Source organism: Talpa occidentalis, unplaced genomic scaffold (genome assembly GCF_014898055.3).
Source record: "Talpa occidentalis isolate TD23 unplaced genomic scaffold, MPIMG_talOcc4v2.1 talOcc4.3, whole genome shotgun sequence".
Taxonomy (NCBI): domain Eukaryota; kingdom Metazoa; phylum Chordata; class Mammalia; order Eulipotyphla; family Talpidae; genus Talpa; species Talpa occidentalis.
This window is the reverse complement of record NW_023603184.1, coordinates 108,075,262-108,098,264: the sequence shown is the minus strand read 5'-3', so window position 1 is coordinate 108,098,264 and position 23,003 is coordinate 108,075,262. Positions and strand designations below refer to the sequence as shown.

The 23,003-nt window shown below is 36.1% G+C and overlaps 1 protein-coding gene across 7 annotated transcripts in view; it reads left to right on the top strand.

Annotated features, from left to right (window-relative positions):
* The window catches only part of CCDC141 (coiled-coil domain containing 141), a 211,160-nt gene that overhangs the window by 46,638 nt on the left and 141,519 nt on the right, over positions 1 to 23,003 (top strand). For all 7 annotated transcript variants that reach the window (XM_054699894.1, XM_054699890.1, XM_054699893.1 and 4 more), the window contains one exon: positions 19,985 to 20,176. In XM_054699894.1, coding sequence (XP_054555869.1) covers positions 19,985 to 20,176 — 192 coding nt within the window. The remainder of the gene's footprint in view (positions 1 to 19,984; positions 20,177 to 23,003) is intronic.

Sequence of the window (23,003 nt, the reverse complement as noted above, 5' to 3'; positions counted from 1 at the left end):
TGCATCTCTAATAACTTGAGAGTCCACCTATTTATTGTCAGTTAATGCTTTGAGCTTGGAGGAGAGAAAACCATCATCTGTATATTGTTACTTTTAAAAATGAAGTAAAGACTCAAATCTTAGGTATAGCCTGCTTTCCAGAACTAAAAAGTGTTAGAAAGACAAGGAATTATGCATTCTGGTCTTTTTTTCTCCTTCTAGAACAAGAAAGTATTCTATGTTACCTGAGATATAGCTGCTGGTCAGCAGAAAAGTAAACACAGGAATACCAAACAACTTTTTCAATCCTGAAAGTCCCACCCTGACTAGTTTATTAGTCACTATGAGAGATTTCTATCAATAGATTAGGTCTGTACTTCTACAACAACAAAAAAAAAAACCTACTTAAACTTGCCAATAAGATTTCACTATAGTTACCAGAATTTTCATTGTTAACTTAAGGACCTGATACATAGATTTAGGACATCCTCTGTGATCAACTTAGAATTGGGTGCACAGCAAGCTGTGGGTATGAGGCTTTATAAACTAGAGAGACATCCTTCCCCCTGACAAGCTTACAAAAGTAATAATGGTTACTGTTCATTGACCATCTATTATTTGCCAGTCGTCACGCTAGATACATTAGATATTTAATTCTCACATGTCCTGCGTGAGGTAGGAAATAGTCATACTTAACAGACAACTAAACAAGTTTAGTAGTAGCTATTGACCAATTCCCATAATGACTTATGCCACAATATGTTACCGCCACTTCAACTTAAACAGGAAGAATTATATTCAAAATATAGCCTTTGTCTGGTAATATGTAGAAGACAATTTACAAAGTGCTGATAGATGGTTCATGCAAGAGTCATCAAGCCAAGATGAGAGTATTTATTTGGATCTCAAAGGAAGTGATGGTTAAGGATTGTGAGTCAAAATGTTAATCAGATAAACCCAGAGAGTGGAATTAGCAAATCTGTTGAGCCAGGTATAAATAGATGGGCATGTGAAGAATCCTATCAAGAATATCAAGAGATGGAGTGGAGGCAGTATATTTTGGGCTATGCAGTTGGATTTGATTGTGACTAAGACTTAAAGCAGAAGAACAGTTTGGTTAAATAGAGTTTGAGAAAGATAACCTTTATAACGATAGGCAGGGTTGACTTGAATGGATAAACACTGGAGTTAAAAGGTATATATGGAGGTTATTCGTAGACATTGGAACTTAAGCTAGAATTCTTTGTGAGACTGAAGAGAATCCAATTTAAAGGTCTTGGTATAGCCAGTTAACTTAGTATGTTGTGTATAATGGGGATATATTGTTGATGAGTTAATAAAGTAGTAAGTTATAGAGATGACATTATAGAAGCTGAACATTTATTTAACATAGACAGTGAAGAAAAAGTCAAAGATAATATTAAACTTAAAATCTGTAGGGTAAGAGAAAGAGATGTCCCAATGATATTCCTATATAATTGTCAAAGAAGTATTGTTTTGAATTGGAATATGCTTTATATTTGATAGGTTTGAGGTCACTGTTATCATTTGCTGGAGTAGTTTCAGGGGAGCAGTGACCCTGGACACCAAGTTGCAGTTTTTTAATGAACAAATAGTCAGAAAAGAATCAGAGATAGCAATAGCAGTTCTTGCCTCCACCAGAGTTGACTGAAGCAAAAGGGTGATGCTAACTGAAAAACTTGTTAGGATAGGCGAGACCAGTGTTTGGAGAATGAGCAGCCATAAGTAGTGAAGTGTGAGAATAGTGGAGAGTTTATTGTGTATCTGAATTTCCATGAGATGCAGTTCTGAAGTTGGGATGGACAGGGAGCAGGAAGAGGAAGATTATAGGACTAGCAGATCTTACTCAACTGACCAAGAACAGGAGGAATGTGAGCAAGTTCCAAATGGTCATAGTGGAATTAATCTTCTGGTGTCTTGGGCAAAGAAATCTGGGGTGGTGACTTTGTGTCCAGTGTTGTCAGACTGATGACTATTTCCAAGCCCATATATCTAGGCAATTCAGGAAACCAGTGAGAGGGAATGAGAGGAAACAATCAATCTCCCCATAGAACAGTAGGAGGAAGGAAGGCCTAAGTTGTGGTTCTAGCCTGACTGGCATCAGAATCACCTGGGAGCTTCAAGACTACACAAGATTCAAATACCCAGACCCTAGACCTCAAGAGTCAAGGAAAGCTTAGAACACATGTATGTTTTTAAAAGTTTTTGCAGTAATTCTGATGCACAGTGAAGAATAAGCATTTCTGATCCAAACCAGAAGAAATAAGTACCATTAAACAACCACATTGCAGTACTTGAACAGAGGTGCCAAAATGGAATTGGAAAAGGGGACTTGGATGTTTAGAGGCAAAAATATTCAGGATCACGTTACACTGGTGTGGGAAAAGGGAATTTCAAAACAGAAGTGTTGAATAGTGCTGGAAGCAGTGGTGTGTTTAGGAAGCTGCCTTAGATTTGACAGTGAGGAAATTATTATTTGCTCTCTAAAACTTTTTTGAAATGCTTCCCATTTATACTATTGCCCTCACTCTCTTCTGAGTTCTGTTTTCTAGTCTGTCTACTTCTATAGTATCTGTTTCACAGGGAAATTGTTCTATGCTACATTTTTGTCTTCTTCAGACTGTGAACATATTTCTATCCCTAGCGACTCACATTGTGCTTAGATTGCATGTTCAATCAATGTTTGTATAATGAATGAATAAATGAAGCATGGGGTACATGTACCCTATTGCATAATTACAGAAACCATTCATCTCTGTGTAGTAAAAAAAAAAAATGCCAAAAGAAATCTGGGTTAAGAAATGAAATAGCAATGATTTAACTGGTATTCACATATCTTGTCCTTCTTGCTCACAATAGGTCTGAGGGTTTTAAGAAGACTCAATTATTAATGTACAGAACATTTGAGCTCCTCAGAGAACATGGTTGAACTGATAAATTATTAATAGTATTAGTTTTTCTGATTTGTGTCATTATTCTTCTTTTATCTGAGCTTAAGGATGAGTTTCCAAGTGAATTATTTATATCCTCATTTTGGAAGGCCAAGTCTTTCTCCTCTAGGAAGCTTTCCCCGAGATCTGGCCCCACTGTAGGTCCATTTTTCTCCATTTGTTTCCACTGGGCTTCTCCATCAGCACCTCATTATATTAGTACATTCTCACACTCAAAATTGGTATTTGGCCAAGTATAACCTATATAGTGTGTTTAAAGGGTAGTTTATGAGTATTTACACAAGAATCATCTTGGGTACCTATTGAAAGGACTCTATCTAGACTCTTACAAATCAGTACTCTGTGTTGATAAGGCAAGGGCAATCTGCACTGGCACCTACAATGCCAATGCACTCTTCTTCATCAATTAGTGCTGCTTTTAAGAGTGTTGCTTTGCTTCTTAAAAGGATTTTGGAGCTTAAATCATAAGCATAGATATCACATGTAATATAGAATAAACAACTTATAATAAACTTTTGCTGAGTGCTTATAATGTATCAATTGCTTTTTAAAATTTATTTAAAAAATTATAGATTTAAGATTTATTTAATATCAAATATTAGCATTATATATACTTGACATTAAAAATACATAAGTGTTTTAAATGGATTAGTTTATTTAATCCTTAAAATAATCATGCAAGTTAATTATCTGAGTGGCAGTGCACCTTAACAGCATGGAAGCTCTGCCTACCTGGATGTGAGTCCCAGTGTTGCTGATTAGGTGTGTAACTCTGGGAAAGTTACTTACATTCTCTCTGTCTCCATTTCCTATTATTATCCTGAGGATAATAATATAGCCAATATCATAAGGTGTGTTTGAGGGCTCAATGAGTTTAAATATTTAAAGACATTCGATCAGGCTTCACAAATAGTGAGTGTTGAATGATTGTTAGCTATTATTATTTTCAATCTCCATTTTACAAATGAGGAGACTAATGTACACCCAAGTCATTTGCCATTCATCTAGGAAGCAGTGGCTCCAGAAACAGGGGTGTGTCTCTGTGCTCTACCTATATTAGGACTCTGGTCACCTCCAACCATTAGCTCATCTATAAAGACCCACTCATTCAGGATGGCTGTTAGGTTGGGATGAGTCACTTTCCAGCTGACTAAAAAGAATCACACAAGGATTTCTTCTTAATGTTACGGTTGTGGATCTTAAGGATCATCAGGGACCACACTGCAGTAGCATCAGGATGACTGTCTCTGCCAGACTGTTGATAGATTCACTGTGTGCTGTTTTCCCACTCCAATGAGATGTAACAGGCATCTTTGGCCTTCGGAAATTTTTAATATTTAATAATATAGTGGAAAATGACCCTGGTAAATCCATGAAGCAATTACATAACAGTGAAACCACAACATCAAGGCATCAATGATTGATTAAGTTCCCAGATGAAAGATGTTGATAGCAAAAGTACTATAGGAAAGTTCAGGGAAAAAGGGAAATTTATTTAGTTGGAGTGGTTTCAAGGAAAAGGTGGAATTTAAGGTCAACCTTGAAATGTGGGACTGTGGGAGTCTGTGGTATAAGAAGAAAAGTTTCTGGGACAGGGAAGAAAGTGAACTCTCCAAGTCAGAAGGAGCTTTCTCTTTGCTCTCCTTTGGCTCATCCTGTGAACCAATATTAGGTTAATGCTCCTATTTCTTTATCCTTCTGTTTGCTACAAAAACTTACCAAGGTTGTAGCTTTCTTTCATCAAGTCTTAGGGAATGTGTCATTCTCTTTGTTGTTGTTTGTATTTTTATTCAAGCATGGTAGAGTTCAAGTTTTCCAGTAAAACACACAAAGGCATTCTTGATAAGCCTCCAGGGCCCTGTTTTTTTTTTCAGTTACATGAAAGACCACAGAACTCAGCGAGAAAGGTAATAAAATCCAAACAAATCCAAGAGTAGAGTTAACTCCCTCAGACAACAGAAACCACCATTAATCATCAAATCCATGCACCTGTAGATTATTTTGAGTTACATTATTTGCTTCATTTCACAGAGCAGACATAGAAGTCATTTATATGCAAATACCTGAGAAAGAAAAATTAAGAAAACACATTTATAAAAAGTAATGTTCTAGTGTTTAAGGGATACTTAAAATCTGTTTTTAAAATATCCTATCTTTTATTGGACCAGCACAAAAGAGCTCTTTTTGAACCATGATTATTTTGCAGTAGATTGAGAAAAAGAAAATATCTGATTTTATTTACATTTAAATTATGAAATAAAAAGGTTGTAACTTTGAAAGATAAAGGTTGTAACTTTGGAAGGTAAAGGTTGTTCTGGCATTTCCATGATGAGCAGATTTTTATGATTCTTTAATAAATGGCTCTTGTTTGAAAAATGACAACAAAATCTTATCTTTTAATCCAAATTGACTGATTCAATATAGTGGCAGAATTTTCCAAGTTAAGTTTTTCTTAATTTTGTCTCTTTCTGTCATTACTTATTGTGCTGACATTTCCCACTGACAACAAAGCCAACTAATATTTTACTAACTTGATTTTGGCACAAGAATCTCTGAAAGTTAAAGAGTTGACACAAAAACACAAAAATTCTTAATTGAATGAAGGCTGTGAGCTAGTTTTTAGTTAGAGGCTATTTCCTCTCAGGACAGCTGTGGCCCTAGAGATTTTCATTAGCCCATTATCTACAGCTTCTATTTCAAACTGGAAGTCAGCCAGAAATCTCATTCTGTTATTTGTGTGCCAGTTTGGATTACAGGGAGACTGTACGAAAGGGCAGGGTAACTTCATCAAAGAGGCATGTGCAGTAAGGGTTCATAGCCACAATTAGGTGGTGGCATGTTTGTTTCTCTTGCATCAGAAATATATTTAAACCCCAAAGCCATTTGTTTCCATAAAGCATGTATAAACTGAAAACTAAATTAAATGAATATGGTTTAAGGAGGGTATGTGACCTATGTTGATAGTGAAATAAACACATAGAATGCCTTTAAAAGGAAGAATGTAATTTCCAAAGCATTTATTATCTTACCATTGTCTTACATCTTGATTGTGGTTAATAATGATGATGATGCTAATGGTTGCTAACTTTTTTTTTAAGATTTATTTATTTATGCATACAAGAACTGGGGCACAGGCGAAAGGTGTGGGGGGTGAGAGGATTCACCAGAGACAGAGTCAAGAACAGAACAGGCAGAATGACTGAAAATACACTGCTGAGGAGAGCAGTGGGCGAGTCAGGAGAGATCTTCTGCGCCATGTGGGTATCTCCCTGGCCGGGGATTGAACTCATGCTGCAGTAGCTAGGGATAGCTTCATAGGTTGCGTCTTAACCCCTTGTGCCACCAGCGAGGCCCGGTTGCTAACTTTTATGGAAGATTGAATGGTGATCAGGTACTCTGCTAAGTACTTTACATACATCATCTCATTTTGTCAATTAGAACAATATTCTGAGGGAAGCACACTTAATTCACTTTCTCCATGTGAAAACTTGAGACTGGAAAATCATATATTAAGTGGCAAAGCCTACTGATATTGTGGGTTTGGTGACATTTAGAGGATGCTCTAACCCTCATATTCCTATGTTCTTCCCATCCAGGCAGTTTCTTTTCTTTTCTTTTTTTCTTTTTTTCCTGTTAAATTATTTTTTTAATTTTATACATTTTTTACATCATTTTTCATTTTTGCACAATGTATGCATTTTCATCTTGGTTATAATCCCCATATAATTCCCATCCACCTTGTTTTGATCATACTCCCTCCTCCACCCATCAGCAATCAAAAAAGATAAACACATGCAATTTGCAGCAACATAGATGAAACTGGAAGGGATCATGCTCAGCGAAATAAGCCAGAAAGAAAAAGACAAATACTGGATGGTCTCACTCATAGCAGAAATTTAGAAAACCTAAATAAGGGACCAGGAAAAAAACCTAATTATATTAAAGTAAAAATCAAAATCAACAAGCAACTATAAACCAGCCTGTTTCTGATGCTAAAAATTCACCTTTAGAGAATCATTCTTTCAAATAATAAATTGTTCTTCATTTAAATAATAAATTGTTCTTCATTCTTCATTTAATAAATTGTTCTTCATTTAAATATAAATATCAGGGCCTCCCTGGTGGCACAAGGGGTTAAGCACCACACTGTGAAGCAATCCACAGCCTCTGCAGCATGAGTTCGAACCCCTGCTGACTAGAGAGAAATCCACATGGCAAATCAAACCTCTCCTGACTTGCCCGCTGCTCCCCTCAGCAGTATATTTCAGTCAGTCTGCCTGTTCTGTTTCCCACTCTGTCTCTGGTGAGTCCTCTCACCCCCCTCGTCTCTGGCCTGTACCCCCGCTCTTGTATGCATAAATAAATAAATCTTTAAAAAAAATAAATATAAATATCGGAGCAAACACCTTTATATCCTGCTACCTGTTGCCAATGGAGCCCACTCTCCTGTGTCCTACTTCTCTTGGCCCTAAAAACTTTCTGTACCTTGAATGAAATCTAACCTGTATGATTTTCAAAAGCAAATGAATGCCTTAAATTAAAAAAAAAAAATTTACTAATGGAATCATTGATATTAGCATGTGAAATAGCATGTGAAAAACAATAGCACGTGAAAAACAATTTATTGTGAATGTGACTTTTATTCCCCTCACATCCTTGAAATCACACCACATATTTGCTTATCTAGTCCATCAATTGTGGTTAACACCTATTGCCATCAGGAAGTATTGTGGCCTGTAAAAACAGAACAAGCATTTCATGTCACACACTGGTGATGCTGAAATATTTCCATAAAATATCAATATAATAGCTAGGATAGAAGATTTATATAGCCTACAGATGTGTTTCAGAGACCACTTACATATGTATTGTTTCATTTTTGCTTACATAATAAGGGCCAGTGTGGTATGAACTTCATATAGGTGAGGAATCTGAATCTCAGAGAAGGTTGATGTTTTGCTCAGTTGATCATTGGCTGAGCTGAGATTCCAACTCTGATGAAAATCGTTAATAATCTTTCCACTATGTTTTCTGGGGACTCCTGGCACAAGTTGAGCACTTAAATCTCATGCTGTCAAGAAGTATACACCCAATTGCACAAAATATGCTGTCATATCATAGTCAATAATGATGCTGCTTTCGTCCCCAATTGTAGATATTTAGGTCACCTATTGATGGTGGGCTGGGTTAACCCAGAGGATCATTGTGGCATCTGGTGGGACATGTCACATACAACATACAGAGCTAAGGACAAATAGGGAAAATTATACTTTTGTATTTTAGTTCAGAAGCTCCTTATATGAATAAGTAGGTGAACAAAGTACACCCTCCTATTGAAATGCTTTCTAGGGTAATTTTTGTATTCTCAACCATAGTACAAATCAGAAAGTCTTTTCCTAATGAACACAAAAGTTATTTGCTTATGTCTCATCTATTTCAAGTTTTCCTATCACTGTGAAATGCATGAAGAACTATACTGATGTGTCTGAATTATGTTAATTGAACTCTTTAATTCAAAATTATTATTTTTAAGTCCTGCAGAATTTTATGTTTTTAAAGTTATCTCTGTGCTTTACAAAGTCACATTATATGCATCAGCATGGTATTTTTTTGTTTGCTTACAACTTATAAAAGCAGCAATTAGAGTAACTGCTTGCAATTAGGTAAATGAAACACAAAGATCATATTTAAAGGTAGGAGATGAAAAGATTTTTTGTGATGATCATTATAATTCTCATGATCAGTTTTTGATTTCAAGTATCCTAAGTTGCCTTCATTTTAATGGTTCATATTTCTATGAACTAGATACTCTACCTGATTCCCAGTCTATTACAGATAGGCTGTTCAGTGTCAGGAAAACATATGCAGGATATGCCACATATATTTGCTCTTTTAGAAAATTGCTATTCAGGGGACCATTTAATGCTCCACTGAAGAGAAAATCCATAATCCTTTTTTCGCGCTGCATGGCAGTTGTGATGGTATAATGTCCATAAAATATGCTATGCTCAAAACCAGCGATTTCAAACTTACACTTAAAAAGACATAGTACATTTTTCAAGTATCACAGAATAGCCTTGGTTTCCTATTCTTTTGGAACCCAAAGGGAAAGTAGTGCCTTTTAGCATCTCTTTAAATAACCAGCTTATGATGTTGGCCAGAGTGTATTTTTCTCAGATCTAATTCCAAAATACTTTCTTGAGTTTAATGACTAACCAAGTGGGAGAGGAAAACTTAAATTAAGCTGGCCTTGACCAAGTCCTGAGGCAAGCCATTTTTCATGGATTGCTCATCTTAGAAGCTCCATATCTCATTGTCAACACAAAGTCTGCTTACACTGTAAACTGGGCATTCCATTTTTTTTTGTTTAATAACTAACTTTACAAAAAATACCCAACGTGTTATCTTGCTACTGTCAATTAATCTGTGTGCTTTATTTGGTGGCTGCTCTGAGATGTCTTCATGGTGAAAATGGACTTCTTTTAATATCTGAAAATATGTCTTTTTCCAAAGTAGGGACAGAAATGATTTTTTTCTTTAGATTTTGAAAATTTTTTTGTACCTCACACAGTATTTTTTTTTGTGATATTTTATGTAACCCAGTTGTGCCTTTCTTTACATTTAAACTTATGTCATTCTTTACATTTACATTAAAGATACAAGGTACCAAGGGGAAGGGAGAGATTTATTATGCCCTGAAGTAGATGACAAAGCCTGAGGGTCCAAAGAAAGGAACAGAGATTTATGAGGTGGGCACCTTGTGTGTTTAATTCCCAATGGACCCAAGGAGAGGGTCCATATAAAACATAATTTCTCCCAAATTTAAATATAAATAGGAATTCGAAACTCATTTGTAAGGTGGGTCTCTCTAGTTTACTATTATGCAGTTTTTTAGCAGTTAGCACCGTCAAAAGATGAAACTACACTTAATAGTTAATGAAAACAGGTCCCAACTTAGAATTGAACAATACAAAGATGCCTGTAATTAATTCCTGTTCTCAAGAAGTTTGTAGGAAGATAGTCATTTTTTTTGCAGCTTATGAAATCCTTTATTTAGACTTACTAATTGTTGACATTGTTGCAGATTGCATCTATATTAGCAATTTCTCCCTCCTCCTTATGTATTACTGTGCATATTACTTTCTCTTTTAGGAAGGAAGGACACAGTATTAAAAAGTAGGTTTTAGGCATGAAAGAATGGCCATTTAAACAAGTAAGTCAATAAGTTTGGAGGGATTTCAGCAGAAACCTATTGAAAATATAGGGACAAAGAAAGTTTTAGGAGGGAACCAGGAATGTCTTTATAAAAGATTATTTTCCAGGTATATAGCTTTCAGTAAGAGAGCCTGGGTAATAGGAAAAGCATGTATCCAGTGTCCCAGGAGTGACACAGCACGGAGCATGGGAGAGCAGTAAGTAGTTTTGCATGACTGGACTATAATATAGGGAGAAGATTGGGAAGGTTCATGAGAAAGACACCATGGACAGGTGAAAAGTGGCCAGATTATGGAGGACCAAGATCCCATGAAAGGAGCTTTGTCTTATCTTGTAATTTTGAATAATCACTGACAAGTTAAGGCAGTGGAGAGACCTTAATTGTGCATTGTTTTTGGAACTTTGTAGAGAAAATGCCATAAGTTAAAAAAACAACTGTAGAGGAGAATATTCAGGCACCCTAAGCCTGAGGGTTGAGATATTTTGGGAACTGGTAGGCTCTTAAAAATCTGAATACTCACCCATGAATAGATGTCCCATTTGCCACTCCCAGAAGAGTGGACATGTGGAAATGTGCTTCCATGACATGGTTGTTTCAGAATCAAGTGAGTAAGTTTTCTTTTTTGTTTGTTTTTTATTCCTTTTAAGAAACAGAGAGTGCCAGTTGTTGTTGTCTCACTTAAAATCTATTGAGTCAGAATTCTGTACGGTGGGACTGGGAATCTGCGAGTTCCAAAATCTCACCAGGCTAGGACTGGTGTAAGGAGTTTACTACCTGAGGTTCAGGATCCATGAACTGTGAAGGGAGTATAGGGAATTTCAGCTGCAGATATCTTTCTAAAGGGCTAAAAACTGGTCAGTGCTGAGGAGAACTCTACCAATCATGCAGGAATACATTTGTCCATGAGCCTGCATTGTTCAAACCACCATGTCATATGTGTCTGCATCCTGAGAAAGTAATGTAGTCAGGCAGATGGTAGGAACTGCACAAAGAAATGACAAATGAATGAGCATTATTTAATGCTAAAATCAGCAAAGGAGATGGCTGGCAGAATGACTGTGGTGAAAACACTCTGAAAATGCCAGTTTATTAAAATAAATGATAAAGCTATCCTAAAGCACAGGTATTTACTCAGACATTTCAAAAATTCTGTTTGTTTTTTAAATCAATACTTGACCATTTTGATAAAACATCTGCTCTAAAGAAGATAATGAAATATAGGAGGTGACATTAGTCACCTTGTGAACACTGCCATGCTGAAACTTATGGGCTAAACTAAGCAAATATGCTCCTTTCCTACTCCTTCCAAATCAATTATCATCATTATGTGATTGTGACAGATAAGCTAAGTGATGATATGTGAATGGAATAATGGTAGTTTATCCAGACATATATTAAATAATGGAGATAGGAAAAATCATTTAAAACTAAATGTGACACTTGACAGTCATCCATAATATTTATTTTAAAATGTTTTGAAATAAACTTTATGAAATATTTTATCCTCTTGGTAAAAGAAATTATCACTGCATTATCATTAGTTGACATTTCGTTATAGATGTCAAAACTAAAGCTCTTGTTAGACATTAAATTTTTTAAGTGTTATTTCTGACCCTCACCTACTTAAAGTAAAATAATCTTAATTCAGATATAGTGGATATGGAGAAAAGAACTGCTCTATAGAAAGCTGACTGTTCATACTGTTCAAAAATCATATTCCAAACATTCATTTTAAAATAGCTAAATAAGCATAGTTATCAGATGCTGCTCTTTTGTTAACCTCAGGTCAAAAGCAGAGGTTATTTTAAGATTTTATTTTATTTTTTAAGTACTTTTCCCCCACTCTTACATCATTGTTATTTTTGGGACAGTATTTGATTACTCCACCCGGTGTAGTGCCTGTAATTCTCCTACCACCACAGCACGCAGTGAACTGTCACCACAGTCCCTTGTGCTCTTCCTTCCCTTGTTTTGACCCCTCTCCCTCCACCTCCCTTCTGTATGCCTCAGGTCTGTAGTTTGCCTGCAAGTTTTGCCTTTTACCTGACCCTTTGTTTGGCTTCCCTATATTCCACCTATAAGTGAAACCCTCCAATACCTATCTTTCTCTTTCTGACTTATTTCGCTTAGCATAATCTGCTTCAGCCGCTTCCATGTTGCCTAAATGGCACAAGTTTATCTTTTTTGATCACTGAGTAGTATTCTGTTGTGTATATATACCACATCTTCTTGATCCATTCATCTGTTTGGGGGCATTTGATTGTTTCCATATTTTGGTTGTTGTAAATAGTTCTGCAATAGTTATAGGAGTGCAGAGTTCCTTTCAAGTTAGTGTTTTTGTGTCCTTTGGCTAGATTCCTACAAGTGGAATCACTGGATCATAGGTACATCTATTTTTAGTGTTTTGAGGAACCTCCACACAGCTTTAGTATTATCCATCTCCTTGGCCTATGTGATACAATTAATAGCTTTCATACAAAAAATAGTAATTTCACAATAGGGAATTAGTGCCAAGTTTAAAGACAAAATGAGCCATTGAAATTTTTTTCTGAAAGGGCAATTCTTATAAAAATATATTCTAACATATAAGTTCCTTGAAAGGGGGTCACTGTTTTTCAGACTTAGATTAAAATATCTTATATTTGAACTTTTATCAATTCTGAAATTGTTATTGCAGGCTGTAGTGATTGGTATGTCTTGTAGTCACTTCAAATCAGAAATAACTTTTTGTTTCCTATTAGGGATATCAGATCATTTGGTTTATTCCTACAAACCTATATGTGTTCTCTATCTAGTGGGCTTATAAATACCTAACAATACAAGTAAGAAGATACTCAAAAACATAATTAAAACAATAGTATTTATTGAATGTTTATGATATACCAGGTACTGTGCTAAGAACTTCCATGGATTGCTTCACTTAATCTTCACAAAATCTTATAAAGTGGTTGTTCTTATTCTTTCCATTTTATAATAGGCTAGAAAAAGTAACTTCTAAAAAGCACAGAGTAGAAGTGGAGACAGAATGTGTGCTCCAGTTTCTGTATCTTAATCATTGGCTGCATGATACATACCATGCACTACAAAGGGAGCATCTTTATTATTTTGTCACATAGCCACTCAAGGCAAATTCTTCTCCACACTACAATGTGTATGATTTTTTTTCATCAGAAAAGATCATCTTTACATATGAAAGACAGGACATTAACTCAAAATATCCTTATAAGCAAATTTTGTTTCATCTTTGTGAAAACAAAAATTTTAAATTACATCAAGAAATGTTAAAAACAGGTGAAAAATATCAGGGTAATTCAATCCAGAGGAAAGCACTGAGAAAAAAAAGAACCACATTTCTTTTTCCAGATTGGCTAAATGCATCAATCAGATTATCTGAGTAATTTCTCAGCTGTTCAAATACTTCATAGCTATGTGATTCTACAGGAAGACTATTACTATCAAGTACTCTGTTGTGAGATTTATTATTTTGATGTGTTTATGCTTCGTGAGAGCCTCACCCTATCCATTGTAGTTCCTTTCTGGTGTCAACTTTTTTGCATCAAATTCTGGAATGACTTATGTCCTCTGGGCTCTGTTAATCACATTGCATTGTTTCTGTTTTAGTTTCCCAAGTATTCCTGATTTTTCAGGTGCTTTACTAAGCTTAGCACATCCCTCCCCTCTTTAAATCTACTCCCTCAAACTTTTCAGTACAAACCCTGTGATCTTTTCCCCACTTTTAGTGGCTCTCCTCTTTACCTTCCAGAAATGGTGCAACCATGACATTGGAAAGGCAGATCAGCAACCATTTTTTTTTTTTTTTTTTTTTGGTGAAAGGTCAGGTGATAAATGTTAAACTTTGTAGGTTTTTAATTCTTCAAACTCCACTGTTGCAGTGTTAAAGCAGAGAATAGATGAACATATAGGCTGTGTTCTAATAAAAATGTATTTCTGGTATTAAAATTTGATTTTTGCATAATTTCAATGTGTGATGAAATAGTGTTTTTTTAATTTTTTTGAACCACTTCATATAAATGTAAAGTGTAAAAACAAACATAAACCATTTTTATCTTGTAGACTATACAGATGACAGGCTGTATTTGACTATGGGTCATAGTTTGTTAATCCCTATTTCAGACCATTATATCCTAATTACGCGCATGTATATGTATGCATGTGTATATGTAGGTATGCATATGTAGAACTATGTAAGTATAAATGGTGGTTATCTCTGAATAGTGAATTATAAATTACATAAAGAAATGTTAATTTTTTTTTGTGTGTTTCCCCATTTTTAATATGAAATTATTTTCAAAATAAAATAAAAAATAACTAACTCTAATAATTGGTATAATAATGGAAAGCACTTTTAAAGGGGCCAAACATTCCAGACCCAAGAGATGAGGGAGAGCAAAAGCTTGCTGAAAAGTCAACCCCCGAACTGTGTCTTGAAGAGTTATTAAGCCATAGGTCACAGGCAAGAAAGGAGAGTATTCTAGGCTGAGACTTGGTGTTTAGGCTGTGGGAAAGTCAGGGAATTACTAGAACTTTATAAGGCTGGAGACTAGTGTCAGCAAGTAAACAGTGTATAATTAGAACAGGCTTCAAACACCAAGAGTCTTACTAACTTACTTGCACTTTGAATTTTATTTTAAAATCAATAGGAAACCATTGAAAGATTTATGAGTTGCTGAGTGACATATCCTATTTATGACATAGAAAGCATGCATAGCATCAGGGCAGAGAATGGATTGAGTAAGAACTAGCCTGAAGGCAGGAGGGTAAGTTTGGAGGTTCTTGTAGAAATTCAGGTAAGAGGTGATGAGAGACTAAACCCAAGGTAGAATTGAGAAAGAAGCCACTTTCAATTATATGTAGGAAGTTGACTCAGTGGGGTTTGTGACTTATTACATATTGGAATTGAAGGAGATGTGGAGGAGAGAAAAGTGAATGTGGTCTTCCATGTTTTTATTCCTGAAAGACAGGTGAGTTGAAGACTTGATGGAGAAGATGACATGATCATTTTTAGTTTGATTTTAAGGTTAGTTGTTAGGTGTTTGGATGAAGATTTTCCTGTACAGTTAGGAAAACAGGAAAAAATTACAGGCAGAGTGGTTGTAGTTATATAAGAAATAATGCATTCACTTGAAACTAGGTGTTGAGCAGTTGTTCTTTTTCTTTTTCTCATCAATCCTCTCTCATGAATTATATAAAAACACAATCTAATCAATACTAGTGATTCATTAGGTTAGTCCATTCAAAAGTTGGCATAATGTACCCTTTCCCCTTAAGATTACATCAAAATTTCTGGAAGAAGTTGAATATAAATTGAAAAAGCTCACAAGTGATTTTGATATAATACTCTCAACCCTATCCCTGTTACCTCCTTGTTGAGTGAGAAGAAAAGAGCAAGGATCATGGTCTCCTAAAACACACAGATATTTTAAAAACTGACATAGAAAGGATCCTGTAAAAGAGAATTAAACACAAAAGAAAAATAAGATGGTATTAGATACCTGTGAAAGGAAAGAAAAAATTTTATTGGAGCACATAACAGCATTAATCACAAAGAAGTGGAGAATGAAGATTGTTGGCACTGACACATGTGAGTTGTTGTGGACCTACACTAGAATATTTCATAGGATGGTGGGATGGAAGCCATTCAATAGTGAGATGAGAAATGGATCAGCATTAAGAAAAATCTGAAACATCAAAGAAAGGAAAACAATACAAAAAATAGCTAGATGTCCATATCCACAATCTTTCATCTTTACAATCTATACCATTATATTGTTTGAAAAGTTCTTGCTAAGTGGCTGCCAAAATGACGTTTTCCCCCTTTTCAGTGTGTTTTCAGATACAAATCTATTTTTTTTCCAAAGATTTATTTATTTATACAAGCACTGGGTACAGAGAGAAGTGCGCGAGGTTAAGAGAATTAACCAGAGCCAGAGCGGGGAGCAGAACAAGCAGAAGGACCAAAATACACTGCTGAGGGGAGCAGCGGGCACGGCAGGAGAGGTCTGCATGCCATGTGGGACCCTCCCCGGCGGCCAGGGATCGAACCAGCCAGCCCAGCGCTCAACCGCTGCTCCACTGGGGAGGCCCACAAATCTATTCTTTTTCTAAAGTACCATTGGTTTACAACACTGTATGAGTTTGAGAAGTACAGCTTCATACATTCATAAATGTATATACCACACCACTCCCACCATGTAAAGATCTAATTTCCATTTCACCATTATACACTTGACCCCACCACCCATCCCCACATTCCCTTCCCTTTGGGTAATAACATTTTTTTTTAATCAGTGTATAAGAGTTTGTTTCTTTATAGTCAATATATATGTGAAATTATATGGGATTTGTCTTGTTAACTTATTTTGCTTAATATAATTATCTTGGGCCTCCCCTGGTGGCACAGCAGTTGAGCGCTGGGCTGCGAGGCTGCCCACAGCCTCTGCAGCACCGGTTCATTCCCCTGCCACCGGGGATATATAAAATTATCTCAGGGTACATCCATGTTGTTGAAAATGGCAAAATTTCATCTTTTTTAATAACTGAGTAATATTCCATTTTGTGTATATACCATATCTTTTTCATTAAATCATTCCTTGATGGGCACTTAGGTATTTCCATATCTTGGTCATTATGAATAGTGCTGCAGTGAACCTGGGGCTGCATTATGAATTTTTGAATTAATATTTTTGTATTCATTGCAAAGACACCTAGAAGTAGAAGTCCTGGATCATGTGGATGCTCTACTTTTAATTACTTGAGGAACTGCCATACTGTTTTCCATAGGGGCTGCACCACTTTACATTACCCCAATAATGTAAGAGGGTCTCTTTTTCTCTACTCACTGACCAACACTTGTTGTTTCTGACATTTTTAATATAGGCTATTCTCACAGGTGTGAGATGACATCTCACTGCAGTTTTGATTACATCATACACATAAATTAATTTGGAATGGATTAAAGATTTGAATGTATAGCCTAAAGCTGTAAAATACTTGGAAGAAAACATAGGTGATAGGCTTCTTGACATTAGCTTTAGAGATGTCTTTTGGGACTCTTACTTTGATGGGAAACAAAAGCAAAAATCAGATATGGGATACATTAAACTAAAATAATGAGGAAACTACCATAAAAATAAAAAGGCAAACTACTAAGTGGGGAAGATAATTTATCTTTTTATCTAATGGTTGTTGATCATCTTCGACCTGGAAGAGCTGTTTCTCTCCATTTAGACTCTTGTCTGAATGTGTCCATTTAGACATTTCTATGGTCAACAGCATCAAGAGAGGCAATTTCAGAAAATGGGGTGAAGGTGGGAACAACATCAGGCTCACTTCATGTTTTCAAAATTATATCCTCAAGATTGCCTGGTTTTAATTTCCATAGTATATAAGTCTTACAAAATTCCAAAAGAACTCTGCAGGTCTAAATAAGAAGTGAGAGATAGAAGACTTGCCCAGTGATGTGGTCAATATGAGGTGTGGCAGTCTGGGAAATAGGAGGCAAATTTAGCTTAGTCTAAAAAAAATTTTTTTTTCTGCCAATCCTTAAAGCAGAATATCTGCTAGCTTTTTTGGAGACAATCCCAAGCGCAACTTGTACCAAATTAAATCCAGAGGGTTCTGCAAGAACGTTCTGGCCTTGGGACACAGTAAGTAGAGCATTTTTGTGGTTCATGTTGGAGGTCATGGGAGAGTCCCAAAGAACATTAGTAGCCAGAAATATAGTCCTTCTAATTTCTTTTCCCCAAAATCTCTGCATCACAGATCTATAAAGTGTCGCTAAGTGAGAAAATAACAGTATTAAGAGCAACTATTTCATAGGTGTTAAACAAGTCTAAAAAAATACTTCTAATGATAAACACATTAGATATAGAAGTAGCCAACTATCAGAATTATCTTATCATTTCATGTCAACCCTGAGACACATCAATGAAAGGTTAAGAGTTTCCTTGCTTTGCTCTACAGTGAATTCACTGCCTGTTATTTCTTATTCTCCCTTGTATCTCTGTCATGGAATTAGCAAATTTTCCTACTCAGTTCTTACTAGAGTCTTGTCATATGAATGAGATATCTTAGTATTCAAACTCCTAGTGTAATTCTTTTCTTCTCCTTGTATTTCTTTTTTTTTTTTAATTTTTATATTCCCCATACAATTGCAACCCCCCGATTTTGACCCCAAATCCCTCCTTTCCTCACTCCCCACCCCCCAAAGTGTGTCTCTGGTTCATAGTTGTTTGTTGATTTTGATTTTTTTCTTAGTTATTCTTTTTCCTGGTCCCTTATTTAGTTCTCCTTGTATTTCTTAAGTCAATACCTATGATAAGTAGAAATTGAGATCAAGTTATTCCATTTTAATAACAAAATGTGTAAAATGAAAAATAGATTATACAAAATTAGCCAGCCCCCAAGATAATCTAAACCTTGTCTCATGAGAAGGAAATGCCCAGATATTATGTTTTCAAATAGCTAGGTAAAAAATTATAGACATGTGATGTAACTCTCATGGCAATTTAGGCAGATTATGTATCTGGATTAGCCTAGACACCAGAGAACAAAGCTGGCACATATTCAATGGATGTCTCTGAAGAGCTCATTGGCATTTTCAACCCAATCTGTCTGAGACTTTTTTGAATTAGCAATGAAATATCAGGCAATGTTCTAGTTTTCTTAAATTTTGCATTTTATTTTCTTTGTTAAATATGAGGAACTTTGGCTGTAGAAGGTATAACACACAATTTCATATTTGTGAATATATCTGAAAATACTAGGGTAATAAAAGAACCCTGGCAGAGTGGCTCCCAGTAACAGATTTATTTTTCACTCACATTGCAAGTTAGCATGATGGTAGTTTCAGTTCAGTTTTCCATGTTTTCTTTATTTCAGGATCTAGACTGAAGAAGAAACCCTTTCTATGAAAACATAGGGAAATCACTCATTGGTTCAAGCAAATGATCCCTTTGGATTTTTGTTTTATTAATCATTTTCTATAATTTAGACTTCAATGTTTAAATAATTTTTTTGTTTGAAGACAAAATTATCTAATGTTATGAATTTTATCTAAGCATACAGTTAGCTGTGTATGTCAGGTTTTTAACATTTACATTAAACTTCCCAAGCATGTTAATAATTATTTAGAATATGCAGTAACTTTTACTGGTTTTCTTCTCACACTTTTTTTTTTTCAGTTTCTCTCCTAATGTGTTCTACCTTTCTTCATTTTTGAAATTGTGAGGACAACACAGTATTCTATACCTGTGAGAATGTAGACATGTACTTTTTTTTTTTTTAAGATTTATTTGTTTATGGATACAAGAGCTGGGGTACAAGCCAGAGATCCAGGGGGTGAGAGGATCCACCAGAGACAGAGTGGGGAACAGAACAGGCAGACCAACTGAAACACACTGCTGAAGGGCGTGGCAGGCGAGACAGGAGAGGTCTGCTTCGTCATGTGGGTTTCTCTCTGGCGGGCCGGGGATCGAACTTGTGCTGCAGAGGCTGCAGATTGCTTCACAGTGCGGTGCTTAACCCCTTGCGCCACCAGGGAGGCCCGGTAGACATGTACTTTTGATAAATTTATACATTGAGCAGTGTTTAAATGTGAATGCCTTTAGCCTGACCATGCTCCCTAGTTTGCCACAATCATCATTGCTCCCACCTGCCTGCTTGATATCTCTGCCTGCATAGCAGTTTGTGTTTATAAAATCTCTCCTATACCTTTCTAGACCACATATACTTCCAAATATCCAAAATATGATCTTGTATTCTTACAGTGAGTGACGTGATGCTTTTCTTTCCTTAGGCTTTGGAAAACCAGGTATGGGAACTCTTGCAGGAAGCAGATAAGACAGCTGAAGAGAATAAAGATCAGAGTCAGGTCTACGATGCCATGGCCGACACCCTGGGTGAAGCGTGGGAAGCCTTGGTCTCCACACTTGAAGGAAGGAGGGTGCTCCTTAGGTTGACCTCTGAATTTTTTGAAAATGCCTTGCAGGTTTGTGTTTTCTTTTGTTTTTTGATTCTCATTTCCACATCAGTGCAAATGGATAGCACTCTTGAAAATATTTTATTTCCACAAATAGACATACCAATCAGTTAAAAAATGGCAAAATAACTGATATCTGTATTGACACATATATAATGCATTTAGTGTTTGATTATCATATTTTATGGAGGTCTTTACAAAAATTAAGTATAGTTAATTGAAATTATGTAAAATATTAAATAAAAATGGGATCTTGCATCTGTAAGTCTAGGTATTTTCCTCTTTGGAAAGTTTCCTCTTTGGAAGTTTTAAAACATCACTAAATCAAAAATTACCCCCAGTTTATAGGGGGTTTATAATTAGAAAATGTTGGCCTAGAGTGTTCTTGTTGGCCGAAAGTTAAGATTATTTTTGCTGCTTAGAAAATGCAGTTGCAGAATATTCCATAGAATATTTGACTTGTAAGCATAACATTTTATAGAGTACTTACCCAAGGCATTCAGTTCGGATTCCATAGATTGAGATTATTAAAATAAAGGCAGGAAAAAGTTCTGAGCATAAAAAGAAATCCTGTGATTTTCTTGAGGTTCTCAATTTCAAAATGTGAGCCTCAAAGAATATTGTCAAAAAGGTGTTACAGTTGATATAAGATAGTTATTGGAAACTTTACTTTTAACTTCTCTGTCAAGTAGCAGTACATTCATTTTGATGTGAGAGCAATGTTTCATTATGATAAAGCAATAGCTTTGAAAAATATGACATTTTCAAACTGAAAATTCAAGACTTAAATCTAGAATAATGAAGGAAAGAAGATTAGCAATAGAACATAAAAATTGATGTAAACAATCTCATGCATCATGCAGACAAAAGTGAAAAGAAGCAAAAACCTCATTGTAGCTTTCAAGTTTGTTTCCCACAATTCAAATTCTGAAGTCCAACTCACAATTTATTTAATCATCTTGGGAAGAAGTTCCATATGTAGTTTTCTTTCCTGAAGAGAAATAAACCATGTTAAATACACCTACAGGCATCAAGTTATAAATATATCTGATTCAACCCTTCTTAGTAAGTGGGAGACAGGCATCAACTGTCCTTAAAATAGAACTTGTTTGAAGATAGGAAGTTATTTTATTTCGAACATTAGACTCAATATTTGTTTCTCACTTGGACGTAGCGCTAAAGCTAACTGGTTTTCTCAGTGATGAGAAATTACTTTCAGATAGAATTAAATAAATGGATGTAGTAACTCAATAATAATTTAACCAAGGACTCTGATTCTTAGTGAAAAGACAATTGTTTCTTATATCAATCATTCTGCCCAGTTTTATAGACCATTTCGTACTAAGATGAATTCAAACTCCTACATAATTTTTTTCTGCCCCATCTGTGCCAAAGCAATTTTCATTAATGATTAAAAACAAAGATGAAGGTGAAATTAAGAATAGGCTCTTTGATAAGTGTCCCCCATTACCACTTCTGTCTTGTATAAGCTGCAGAGAGAAGAAAAATGGGGAAAAGAAAATATTCATAAGAGTTAATAGAACTAAGGGGAGCTTTTTTTAAAAAAAGAATTATTTTTAATTTATGCATGCAAGAACTGGGGTATAGGCCAGAGGTGAGGGTAGTAAGAGGATTCACCAGAGACAGAGTGGGGAGCAGAACAGATGGACTGACTGAAATATACTACTGAGGGGAGCAAAAGGAGAGAGGAGAGGTCTGCTGTGCCATGTGGGTTAACTCCCTGGCCAGGGATCGAACTTGTGCTGCAGTGGCTGTGGATAGCTTGATAGTGCTGACTTTAACCCCTGTGCCACCAGGTAGTCCTAAGGAAGCTTTTTATGTTTAAAACATCCTTAAAATCAGTTGCTAGAAATGGAATGAATTAGGGATATAAATGATGGGCGGACAGGGTCCCCTTATTGAACTATCCATATACAGGAATTCCTTAGAAATATAATAGGGGCCTCCCCAGTGGCGCAGCGGTTGAGCGCTGGGTTGCAAAGCTGCCCGCAGCCTCTGCAGCGCCGGTTCGATCCCTGGCTATTCCCCGGCCACCAGAGGAGGGTCCCACATGGTGCGCAGACCTCTCCTGCTGCCCGCTGCTCCCCTCAGCAGTGCAGTTCGGTCCTTCTGCCTGCTCTGCTCCCTGCTCTGGCTCTGGTGAATTCTCTCACCCTCCCAAGCTTCTGACTGTACCCAGTGCTTGTATGTATAAATAAATCTTTTTTTTTTTTAAAAAAGAAATATAATAGAACTTCTTATTGCATGGTTCATCATGATCACAGTCAGTTTAAGGGTCACAGACTTAATCATTAGATAGGTTATTCTCTTATTAAGCTCTGAGTTACAATTCAGGAACATGTCCTAAGTAGCTGTGGCCAATGTTCATTAGGTCACTCTAACAGGAGGGTGGATGTCTGCTCTGCATTCCAAACAGGCATTTGTTCATCAGTCTTTCATCATCCCAGGCAATTTATAACTAGTTTTTATGACTATTGTAATAGTCAAAATACCATAGAGCCTGTTAATAAAAATAATAGAAATCATTAATTCAAATATGTTAGTTTGGAGAAAACTTCACAAAGAGAATAAGAATGTGTCTTTCTCACTTTATGAATTTATTCCCTACTGATCCAAAGGTGAACATGTTGATTAATATGTTCTTATAATTATAATTGGGCCTCCCCGGTAGCGCAGTGGTTGAGCGCTGGGCTGTGAAGCTGTCCATGGCCTCTGCAGCACCGGTTCAACCCCAGGCCACCAGCGAGGGTCCCACATGGCGCACAGACCTTTCCTGCTGTGCCCACTGCTCCCCTCAGCAGTGTACTTTGTCAGT